This window comes from Prionailurus bengalensis, chromosome A3, assembly GCF_016509475.1.
Source record: "Prionailurus bengalensis isolate Pbe53 chromosome A3, Fcat_Pben_1.1_paternal_pri, whole genome shotgun sequence".
NCBI lineage: Eukaryota > Metazoa > Chordata > Mammalia > Carnivora > Felidae > Prionailurus > Prionailurus bengalensis.
Window position 1 is genome coordinate 63,706,246 of NC_057354.1, and position 13,058 is coordinate 63,719,303.

General features: G+C 36.7%; 1 protein-coding gene across 1 annotated transcript in view; it reads right to left on the reverse strand.

Annotated features, from left to right (window-relative positions):
• Window positions 1-13,058, reverse strand: part of LRPPRC (leucine rich pentatricopeptide repeat containing) — a 113,408-nt gene that overhangs the window by 72,012 nt on the left and 28,338 nt on the right. The window contains exons 12-14 of the mRNA XM_043603283.1: window positions 9,592-9,710; window positions 7,991-8,084; window positions 4,902-4,968 (exon numbers count right to left, since the gene is read on the reverse strand). Of these exons, the coding sequence (XP_043459218.1) occupies window positions 4,902-4,968; window positions 7,991-8,084; window positions 9,592-9,710 (280 nt within the window). The remainder of the gene's footprint in view (window positions 1-4,901; window positions 4,969-7,990; window positions 8,085-9,591; window positions 9,711-13,058) is intronic.

A 13,058-nucleotide genomic window follows, 5' to 3' on the forward strand; every position in this document is an offset into this window, starting at 1 on the left:
TCCATGCTCAGCACAGAGCCCGATACGGGGCTCAACCCCATGACCCTGGTATCATGACCCGAGCCAAAATCAAGAGTCAGATGCTTAACCAAATGAGCCACCCAGGCACCCCAGAAAGGCATATACTTGATTGGTAATCAATGACCAGGTCTTGAGATGATCAATTTACAGAAATACTAGCTCACCAAACACTACTCTCAGAAGACATGGAGAAAACAGTATTGGTATTTCAAAACTATTGTGGGATAGCATAAAAAATTAATCTGGGCCAACAGGTTACAGAACACATGCTAGGAACTATTTCCTCACAGACCCTGGACGTACTACTAGAAGGCAGTTTATTTGGTTTTTTTATTTTACTTTTTTTAAAAGGCAGTTTATATTAAGGGTAGAGAACTATCCCAAAATTGCATTCCAGTATTGAAATGCATATTCAAGTTTCCCTTATGATTAGCTAAAGTGACTACAGTATCTCATTTAATGCTCTAGAACTTCTTACATTTCGAATGACTATGAATAATCCTTCATAGTCTTTACTTTTGGTAAGGAGTAACTAAGTGAATCTCTTCTGTGTTCATCCTCCCGGCAGTTGCTGAGGGTTAATCTGGACTCTATTGGGAATGCAGATGAGCACCCAGTTGTCTTCTCATTCAGCCAATTCTAAACTAGAGTACAAGACCCTGGAGAAGCATGGGATAGGTGACTGTTTTAATAGTTGTATTAAATGTCCTGCAAAGGGATTTTAAAATATACATACTGTTTGATTCAGCATCAAATAAAAGAACAGAAAGCTACATTAATCCTAAGATACTAGACTGTAACAACATTGATTACATTCCGAATTTTTAATAGTTTTTGTGGTGGGAGAGAGCGAAAGAAATCACCTAGTTACAAATGCTTAAAAATATGCTATGAATAATGCCAAATTACCACAGGCTGAAACTTTTCTGTATCTACAATAAGACAAACTCACCAATGTAACAGTTTTGAACTTGAAGACTTAAAAATACTTTCCTGGAAGGGACTAGTTACAACTTGTTGCAGTGTAGACTACCAGAGAGAAGAGACCCTGGCCGAGAGCTCTGGAGATCTGCAGAACTGGCCTCAGTCTTTAGCGGAGTCCTTACAATCACATCTGAGTGAGGCAACAATCTGCAGCCTAGGGAACTATCCAAGACCTTTTGAGAGACTGAAAAAGACAATTCCCAAAACTCACACAGGGGTTGTAATAGCTCACATTCCCAAAGATCTCAAAAATACATGGTCTAGGGGTGCCTGGCTGGCGGAGTTGGTGGAGCATGTGACTCTTGATCTCGGGGTTGTGGGTTCAAGCCCTATGCTGTATGTAGAAATTATTTAAAAATACTAACAACAACAACAACAACAACAACAACAAAAACATGGGCTAGCAGGCAAAATACTCACAAGAATACTGCCTCAATAATGGAGCTGGATTAATTTACTGGGAATAATCCTAGACTGAAGGCTGATCTAGTCCTGCGTAAAGCATAAAAGCAACAAGCACTAAGAAAACTGTTCCAATAACTTAACTCAAAACATCAGAACAAAAGCTCAAAAATTTTTAAAGGAATAAAAAAAAAAATCCACATTTAACAGAATAAAATCTACAACTGGCCTCCAATCAGAAATTACAAAGAAACAGAAATGTATGATGTATACTGAGAAAAAATTTAACCAATAGAAACAGACCAGAAATGATACAAACAATAGAATTAATAGACACATCGAAACACCTATCGACAATATTCCATTTAGTCATGAAAGAAGAAAAAAAAAAGCATAAGCATGTCAAGGAGATATGGAAGATATGTTTAAAAAATCCAAATTGGATTCCTAGAAATTAGAAATATATCCGAGATTAAAATACATTCTAAATGTATCTCTGCCTCAGCCAAGCCTCCGCACTGCACAAATTAAGCCTACTGTCTTCAAGATAAAGGACAAGTTCCCATATGTTATTCACCACATTTCAGTCTGATCCCAACCAGCACCTCCAATCTCCACAACAAATACTTGCTGAATTAAAGGGAATGCCTAAACACAGAGGGAGACAAAAAGGCCTCTGTAATTAATTCAACCATGTGCCAGGTATTAATCTAGAACTGGAGATAGCGCAATAAACCAAACAAACAAAAGGTGATGTTCTAATAATCCACACAGCTGCCACAAAGTCTGTCACAAAATAATAACAAAAAGATACATACCCATGCCCTTACTTAGAACTGTTTATTTTTCCAAATTACAACTTAGTTTACCTAATTTCCCAGCCCATAATAAATCAAAAATAGCAAATTACTGAAGGATGCATAGGTTACTTAAATACACTGAAAGATGTCAAGAGCAAAGCAAAAGCTCTTACAGCAAAGATGATGACACAAAATTAAAAAGCAGAAACAGAGAGGTGCCTGGATGGCTCAGTCAGTTAAGCATCCAACTTTTGATAATGGCTCAGATCATGATCTCACGGTTTCTGAGATTCAGCTGCACTGTCAGTGTGGAGCCTGCTTAGGATTCTCTCCCTCTCTCTCTGCATCCCCCCCAAATAAACAAACATTTTTTAAAAAGCAGAAACAGAAAACACAACAAATTTAGTGTAGAGGCAAGCAACTCTACATACTTCAATCACTGAGGCACTCCCAGCTCAATGACTGACCTAGGTATATACCAGAACGTACAGTGTGGTTTTTTTTCCGTCACACTGGACCAACTTTACAGTCCAAATACCTTGTTTAAGAAGACTAGGACATGTGAAATGTAACAACTGCCATTCAAACGGACTACAAAAACATAACATCAGTCAAGTTAAAGAAGGAAATACACAGGCCTGGAAGTTTATACAACAAACTTTCAAGGACAAACAAATGACAATGTTACTATTTCACTTCATAATATATTATGGGTTTTTAAGTTTACTTATTTATTTTGAGAGAGACAGAGCGCAGAGGAGGGGAAGAGAGAGAGGGAGAATCCCAAGATATGGGGCTCCAACTCACGAAACTGTCAGATAGTGACCTGAGCCGAAATCAGGAGTCAGATATTTAACCAACTGAGCCACTCATGTGCCCTGGTTCTTACTTAGTTTTATGGGTTTTTTAAAAATCTGGCTCTACTAGCATTTTGATCCACTTAATTATGTATTTTGTATTTTTAAACTTTAAAGGTGCAGCCCTTGGTTTGTGTTTTAACCTAATTCAAAGCTATGACTGAAAAGAGTGGAACCACACTGGAAATGGTAGCAACACAGAATCCCACCGACCTGTTCTACCTCTCCTGGCCTGCAAGGGAGGTGCTGGAGAGGTCTACAAAAAACCCTAGTGTTCCCACCGATGAAACAGGCTAAAAATTACTGAGATTAGTATCAGAAATTAGAAATTAGAAAACAAAATTAGAAACCTGTCCTTTTGTAATTACCACTGTGAACAACTGATTCAACAAGGATTACCAATGACTGCTAAAAAACACTGAATGAAAGGTTCTGTGAAAGAGGACAGACCCACTGTCTCAAAGTATCATCCCACAGACTTCTCACTAATCACAAAGGGAGTGAGGTTCCTTTGCAAGAGAGACATGGCGGCCACCACCATAACCAAGTGATCAAACTCAGCTGATGGCACCAACATTGTATCTCTTGCTGCAATAAGAAATGCCATCACCTATCAAGTATTCTTGCTAAAAATATTCAACCTGAGTCTGATTATGAGAAAGAAACTGGATGAATACAAAATGTGGGAGGGACATTCTACAGATCAAGTAGCCTGGGACCCTTCAAAAAAGTTAATGTCATAAAGACAAAAAGAAGGTAGGGGAATTGTTCTGGATTAAGAGAATATAAAGAGGCAGCAACCAATGCAATGCATGCACTTACTGAATCCTCAATCAAAAAGTAAAATAGCTATAAAAGAAATATTTAGAACTAGGGACAATCTAAACATGAACTATGTATACTAGATGATATTATAATATTATTAAATTTTAGGAGTGATATCGGTATTGTGATTATATAGACGATGACCTTTTTTTTTTTTTAATTTTTTTCAACATTTATTTATTTTTGAGAGAAAGACAGACAGAGTGTGAGCAGCAGAGGGACAGAGAGAGAGGGAGACACACGATCCAAAGCAGGGTCCAGGCTCTGAGCTGTCAGCACAGAGCCCGACATGGGGTTCGAACCCACAGACCACAAGATCGTGACCAGAGCCGAAGTCAGACACTTAACTGACTGAGCCACCCAGGTGCCCCACGATGATGACCTTGTTCTTAAAGAGAAAAAAGCTGAAGGATCCAGAATCACGATGTCTACAACTTCAAGTGGTTCAGCAAAAATGGAAAAAGCATATATACATATGTGCTTGTGTGTACATATATGTTTGAGAAAGCAAATATAGCAAAATATCAAAAATGGTGACTCTACATAAAGGGTATATGGATGTTTCCTCTACTATTCTTTCAACTCATTATGTTTGAATTATTTTGAAAATAACAACACTAAGAAGGAAAAAGGTCATTAACATCCCCTGAGCACACAGAGGAAGACCGTAGTATTATCCTCACTAAAGTCACCTTGTAATTAAATATTCAAAGTACCATTCAAACATACATACAACTTTGGAACTCCAACCTGCCATTTTCAAACAGTGCTTTCTTCTCTGATACAAGACCTTTACCAAATCTGTGTGTATTTCTTGGAAAAGATGATATAAAAGACTGCCTGCACTCAAGTCAACTACTTAACAGGAAGAAGAAAACAGGTAAGGTTATTTCAGGTAACTAGTGAATGGAAAGATTTGGAAGACAAGAATATCTGTATGTTTCCTTACACAGCAGGTCAAAAAAAACAGGAGCAATCAGGCATAGAACATTATGTAAGGTAATCATCTTACCTCCTAAAGCCTAGAATTAGGCTGCCTCTCAAAGAAGCAAATGAGAAAGGCAATGTATTTGATTCCACTGCAAAAGAAAGTGATCATCATTAAATCCCAGACCAAACCCAAAAAACTTAAAAATTATCACCTTATTTGGAAACACATTTATAGCAATACTTTTTCATTTTCATTTTGGAAATTGTTTTTAAAACGGAAATGTTCTGATACAAAATTAATTAGATAATGCAGTAATATATACCTACAACATAAGCCATCCTTTAAAAACATTTTTATTCCATGTTCATGAATATATACAACTAATGAATTTGTGTTTTTTTGGTATAAATGGTAATAAGTAATCTACCAGCACACTGACAGTCAGTCTGGTACGCATGCCAAAACTGTACATTACTAGACAATGTGGCCCTACAAAGGAAGAAACTGTAACTACCCATAGGACTTCTGTCCTTTAAAGGAGAAAAGTTCTGGGGCACTTGGGTGGCTCAGTTGGTTAAGCGTCTGACTTCGGTTCAGGTCATGATCTCACGGTTCGTGGGTTTGAGCCCCGTGTCAGGCTCTGTGCTAACAGCTCAGAGCCTGGAGCCTGCTTCAGATTCTGTGTCTCCCTCCCTCTCTCTCCCTCTCTGCCTGTTCCCTGCTCAAATTCTGACTCTGTCCGTCTCGCGCACGCTTGCTCTCAAAAATAAACATTAAAAAAAAATGTAAGGAGAAAAGTTCTTTTCTCAGAGTAGCACTGGGTTCTGTAGAACCACTTACACTTTGTCATTCCATTTTCCACTATGATCAATAACCTCATACACGTAAGAGTGACAGCCTAAAGTCATAATAAGTCTTCACCTCTGTTAGATAACTGATTTATATTCACCTTCCACAAACAAGTATTTGCTTGTTCTATTATTCATTTTATCATTTAACAATTTACAACTTTGTATGTTTCAATGATGACATCGTAAGCCTGATTGCCTTACCACATAAGGCCTGATTCTTCACATAACCCTTACTAGCAAGGGAGGAAATCAAAGTAGGTAACTCCTGAATTTATTTTTCCCTGCCACTGTATTAAAATGGTGCCATGTTGCAAGTAACTGATTTAATCTTTTCATACATAATGTGACTACTGAATGATCCAAGATGGACAGAATTAGAGAGGAGCTCATAGTCGAGGTAAATTCTGAAAACAGAATTAATAAATACAGTTTAGTGAAGATTAAGATACCTGGTTAACTTAAAAACAAAAACACAACTCATGGGAAAGTCACATAAGATTTTAAGAGTATTTGCCCATCTCTTCTAAACATGAATTAAAATTTAACTCACACACATAAGAAAACTATTTTAGATCAACTGTTATATCCTTCAACAGGGAATATAAGTTTCTCAATGGTTTTACACAGAACTAAAAAATCTGAAAATCATTTTTTAAATGACCAGCATTTAGTCACTCAAGGAAGTTTTAAAGTGGACATAACTACATGCTTTTCAGCAACCTTTAATAAAACTGCTTGATGAAATTAATTCTCCACGGCTACAAACACAAGTGGGGAAATGTTTCCTACTACTACACAAAGTGGATCAAGACAAGCCACTTATTCTTCTCTACTACTTGCTATTCTTTTTGATGTAGTAACCAAAAGTGCCTACCTCAGAGCTGCCTACAGGGAATACCAGCAATTATAGAACTAACTGCTTTTCAAAGACCTGTAAATCAAAGCAGGGAGGGGAGGGCACTGACAGGAGTGGCCTGAAGTACTTCTTAAGTTCCTAGAATTTTTCTTTTTCAAATGTAATAGCCTCTTGAAATGTTATTTTTATACTATTCACACTAGTATTTTACAGAATATTGTCAAGTTTTTATTCATTAAAAAGTGACCAGAAACATCTTAGCAAGATGAAAGCTGCCGACAAAAAGCATCTAGTTTCCTTAGCAACAAATAAGTCTTAAAATCAGGTGGCTGACAACAAAGCGGAATGGATGCTACAGGGAAAAGGCAGCTCTCGTGTATACACCTCGTGCACCCAGATTCCTCTAACGCTTCTGTTTTTGACCTGTGAGGAAGGCAAATTTTTATATTATACTGAGTAGAAGGCAAAATCAATACCCTCAGATAGCAGCTAGCATTAACACCCAACCTTAAACTCAAATAACTACACCTCCAGGAGTCACCATTCTTCATACTGAACACCTTGCCTTTCCCTTATGATATTACGATGAACTATTTTCAATACCAGTAATATGGTTTTTACAATGTTTCCACCTATGCAGTCTGGGTACACATTAATCCAAGATGGACTTCTAACATTTTAGGAGTATAGAAACTGATGTTTGTGCGTTTTCTTTTTAAACAGCATCTTTTTCACAGGATTAGAAAAATGGTCAAGTAATGTCATAGATAAGTTCAAAAATGAAAACTGTAAGAAATGTCTTATTCATCAAAATGTGGGTAGGGTGAAAGAATCAGGTCAAATGAGACAATCTTGGTTCCGGCTCAATCACTAACTTTGACCAAATCATTTAACATCTCTGCCTTTCTTCATCCATCAATGCAGGTAATTTTATTAACATGTGATGAACACTGTAAAGCACCATAGCATTTGTTAAGTGTTTAGTAAACATCTGCTGTATTTTGGTTAATGAGGACTAGGAGATGGGCTTCATGGAACAGTGGCTATAATATGCATCAGTTTAGAAAACACTTTCAGAAACAATATCTCCTATGATGTTCACACTGACTTGCACAAGGCAGAGAAGTAACACTATCCCCATTTCAAGAAATTGAAGCAAAAGGACTGTTCCAGGTCCCATAATCAGTGGCTTAATTATAAATAGAACCAAGTCTTCTGGGTCCTAACCTACTACCAAATAATCTCCAAGGTTCTTTTAACTTTAAAATTACTTCCAAATTGTCCATAAGTTAAACTCATAAACTGTCTTATCAATCTCGCTTAAGCAAAACATATTAAAAAAACACAGAAAGTTACCTTGACCTTCCCTGAGGTACGTATCAAGGGCATGAACTACCCTGTATGCCCTCAATAGTAACTGAAATCAATACCTGTCAAGTTTACAGCTAATGTTGCATACTTACAAAATGATAAAACATAGGATAAATTCCCAGTAACTGCTTCACTTCTGAATTCAGCTTGTGAAAATACATTATTTTCAGGTAGACATCCATTTTCCTAGGGATAAAGCATATTTCAATGATAACATACCTCAGCTATAAATATGTTGATATGCCATTCAAATTTCCTGTTTTCCCATTTCTTTATATCACCACATTCTTTGATAATCCTTCACCCAAAACAATCATTTTCTAGAACAATACGTAAACTGAATAAATGAACTTTAACAAAAACTATGAGATAGAGTTTCAACATTCCAAATTAAATACCTAATCTTCAAATTCAAATATGTGTTACCCTTAGGATGCCTTCCTTCTAGAAAGAATTTATTACTGAAGGCATGAGACCAATTCTCTCATTCATAACAAAATAAAAATTCAATGCACTTGGATTTAACTCCAAATGGTGTTAAACCAATTTAACACCAAATGGTTAATCATGTGGCCCAATGCCATCATTTGTTTAATAATTTAATATCTGAGCCAAAATTCAACTCCAATACATTTACTGACTCACTGTATACTAGCACAATATTGAAAGCAACCTAATCAATAATAAGCAATAACTAGAAATAAATTAAGGTATATCCATACAATAAAACAGCACTCAAGCATAAAAAAATAACTGTTGGAATTACACACTGGAATAGAAAGTGCCAAGTGAAAAAAGTAGGTTGGGGAAGTAAGACCCTGTGGGGAAATGAATTTTTATATATAAATTTTTTAACAGTAAAATATGTACACCACAGGCTCAAAATACTCTGCTAAATACTCAGGGAAGAGAGGTAAAGACACTTAAGATATAAACTCTGCCTTTAAAAGGACTGTAGTTATGTAATTATTTCAAAGAAAGAAAAGAACACTAAAATTATTAGAAAAATCTAGGCATTATGGGAATAACCACCTAGGAAACAGACCTTCTAAACAAAGTATTTCTTATTAAGGTGGCTGGTGCTCTGCCATAATGTTCCTAACTGCAGACCACTTTGTTCTGAAAACGCAAAGTACAGCCCTTGCTGATCCAATGCACTATCCAAGTCAATTACTTCATTTGCCCCTTCATAAATGCCTTGCCTCTTGTGATGGGAACAGGAATTACTGGGTAGGAAAATAATGCTTTGCAGTCAAACAAAAGATTATTTTAAAAAAAGAATAAGTGTACTATGTATGGTAAGTATACTAAGACTGTATTATGAAAATTCATATACAAGTGAAAAGTAATGGTCAAAAGCTGAAAACTTGTAGTTACACTGTAAAGCAGGATTAAGGAGCGTCTAAATGTTTTATTTACATTTTTCTTGATATTGACATATTGCCTTTTAAGAAGGCAACACAAGAACACAAGAAAATTGGTGTTTTACCTTTTCAAGTTTTTTAAGTTTAACCACTATAAATGTTACACTAACTGGTGTTTTTACAAAGCTTTTAGAAAATTGTATACAGACAATGACCATTTTTAGTACTAAGCTTAATGACTTTTCTTTTTTGGGGGTTACTACTAAACAATTAGGGAGGAAAGAAATCTCTTCAATTATGAAATTAAAACCACACTTACTTGTACTCACCTGCAAAACCCCACGAACTGACCTCACGCTATCAAAGGATGGAAACACGTAATTTATATAGGTCTCCTGATCAGGATTTACTCCCACTTCATTCATTGCTTTGAGAACTTCAATTATACCTATAAGATAAAATTTAGAAGCACAGAAATGAAATACTTGGAACAAATTAACAAAAGATCAGAAAGTTCAGTTTATTTACTTTCTGAATCATAATGTATGAAAGAATACTCATTTTGTCTAAAAAGAGAAAGCAGAAAAGCAAAAGAACTGGGAAATACGATGACAAATCTATTAATCCAGTGGCAAGTTCTAAGGGAATATCCCACAAATTATAACTGTAAGAAAATTTAAAACAATTGAAAAATAAGCCTAATACTTCTGGTATTATACAAATGAACACAGATCATAAAATAGCATTGCTATTACAGCAGTGATGGATCAACACAATAAAACTTGACCAGAATAAACACTGCAGAGGGAAGGGATGAGCGGGGCACAGGGCGAGGGGATCTGTCAAGGACAAAAGTGTTCTCTCAAGCCTTTATATTAAAAATTCCCTAATTGTTAACTTAAAAAAAATTTTTTTAAGTTTTTATTTATTATTCTTGAGAGAGAGAGAGAGAGAGTGAGCAAGCAAGCGAGCACGAGTGGGGTAGGGGCAGAGAGAGAATTCTAAGCAGGGTCCAAGCTGTCAGCTCAGAACCCAATGTGGGGCTTGAACTCACGAAACAGGAGATCATGACCTGAGCTGAGATCAAGAGTCAGACACTCAACCAATTGAACCACCCAGGCACCCCTTAACTTCCGATTTCCTATTTTATAGGAGTAAAAAGGAAAAAGGAACAACAGATTCTAAGAAATTATTATCTCGATATAGCTAAAAATAAAAATCTACAAGATTGTTTCTCCCTTCTCCCACTTACAAAAAAATCTTTTATTAAAGTCTTAAAAGTCACTGCATGTTTTCCAAAGCTATAGTTGGGTTCAAATAGTGTAAACGGATTCCTTTTTTTAAATTTATATTTTAATGTTTATTTATTTTTCAGATAACGCGAGAGACAGAGTGTAAGCAGCAGAGGGGCAGACAGAGGGAGACACAGAATCTGAAGGGGGCTCCAGGCTCTGAGCTGTCAGCCCAGAGCCCAATGCGGGGTTTAAACTCATAAACCGTGAGATGATGACCTGAGCGGAAGTCAGACACTTAACCAACTGAGCCACTCAGGCGCCCCCAAACTGATTTCTTTATACAAGATCAATTAATCTGGAAAATTACCAAACTACTCAGGTGTCACCTACCTTGACACACAGTTTAATAAAAGAAAGGACTCTTTAAAACTTATTTTCTTTAGTTTCATTACTTTCACATTAAAACTTCCCCTAAAGATCCCTGTGTTTGCCCTATCACATCATCTACAGAAAAATTACATTTCTACAGGGGCTGGGTGGCTCAGTTGATTGAGCATCCAATTTCAGCTCAGGTCATGATCTCGCAGTCCGTCAGTTCACACCCCATGTCAGGCTCTGTGCTGACAGCTCGGAGCCTGGAGCCTGCTTCAGATTCTGTGCCTCCCTCTCTCTCTGTCCCTCCCCACTCATGCTCTCTCTGTCAAAAATAAATAAACATTAAAAAAAAATTTTAATTACATTTCTACAAATTTGTTATATAATGTGCTCTAGCGCAATACTTGATTGTAAATTCCCACCGAGTACAGAAATATATAGGCAAGTGTGATAACATTATGAATATCTGCACATTTATTTACTTATTTTAATGTTTATTTATTCTTGAGAGACAGACAGAGACAGAGTATGAGTGGGGAGGGTCAGAGAGACAGGGAGACACAGAATCTGAAGCAGGCTCCAGGCTCTGAGCTATTAGCACAGAGTCTGATGTAGGGCTTGAACTCACAAACTGTGAGATCATGACCTGAGCCGAAGTTGGACACTTAAGCGACTAAGCCACCCAGGCGCCCTGCACAATTCTTTTAGATAAAATTCAGATTATTATTCAGATTAAACAGTTTATTATACTTAAAATCACCTAATGATCTTCAAAACCTTAAATATTTAAACGTACAATACTTAAAAAACCCTCAAGGTAAAGCATGTGCTTAGTTCTAAGTTTAGGAGAACATGCATGTTGGTCCATAGAGCACACAACAGGCATATAACAATATTTGTAAGTAAAATTTAGGAGAAGTATTCCTCTAACAATTCACTAGGAATTACTACTAATAACATTGATAACTATCATAAAAAATGGCAAATCACACTATGCTCTTCTTTACATGCAAAGATTACTAAGCACTTGAGAGGAGGGCACAGCTAGTAGCCTTTCAATTACTAGTAACAGACTTGTGCTAATCTAATGTCCTCAATGTCCTTTCTCACCAATAGGGATTGCTTTCATGACCACGGTTTAAAGTAAATAACTAAGTTTCTAGTAAGACTCTCCAGTGAAATGACAAAACAAAAACAAGTTCAAAGTTTAAAGAGACCTTTAAGTTTAAAGAGCTTTCAACCCTGTTCTGGCACTTAATGGTAGTGTAAATCTGAGCAAATAACTTCCCCTCTCTGAGCCATAATTTCTTTTTTTTTTTTAATTTTTAAATGTTTATTTATTTTTGACAGAGAGACAGAGCATGAGTGGGGGAGGGGCAGAGAGAGGGAGACACAGAATCTGAAGTGGGCTCCAGGCTCTGAGCTGTCCGCACAGAGCCCGATGTGGGGCTCAAACTCATGGACCGCGAGATCATGACCTGAGCCAAAGTCGGACGGTTAACCAATTGAGCCACCCAGGCGCCCCTCTGAGCCATAATTTCTTAGCTTACACATTAGAAATAACAATATGCCAGGAACCATGCCTTTTAGACACTTCATCAAAAAACACTTGGCTTAATCCTTCCTAACTACCATCCTTGTTAGATTCAGCAGATTGATATGTGTCAAGGCACTCAATGAATGGAAAATTTTTCTGACTTATAGAGTCTAGGCCTAGTGAATAAATAGAAACAGTTTCAAGAACTGTAAGTACTACCCACAGGCATGGAAGAAATTCTTGTGGTCTAGGCCTAGAGGAAGACTGAGAACAGGAAAAAGAGAACACACTGAACAGAAAGAATCCTAGTACTTAGTTTTGATCAATCTATCAATAGCTGACTCCTGACCAACATGGGTTAGGGGCGCTGGCTCCAGTGCAATTGAAAATCCGCACATAACTTCTGACTCTCTAAAAACTTAACTACTAACAGCCTAATGTTGACCAGAAGCCTTATCAAAAACAATCAATTAGTACATTATTTTGTATGTGCTATGTATTAAATACTGTATTCTTACAATAAAGTAACCTAGAGAAAAAAATGTTATACAGAAAGTGTAAGTTCTCTCTCTCCCTCTCTCAAAATAAAGAAAGAAAGAAAGGAAGGGGCTCAGTCAGTTAAGCATCCAACTCTTGATTTTGGCTCAGG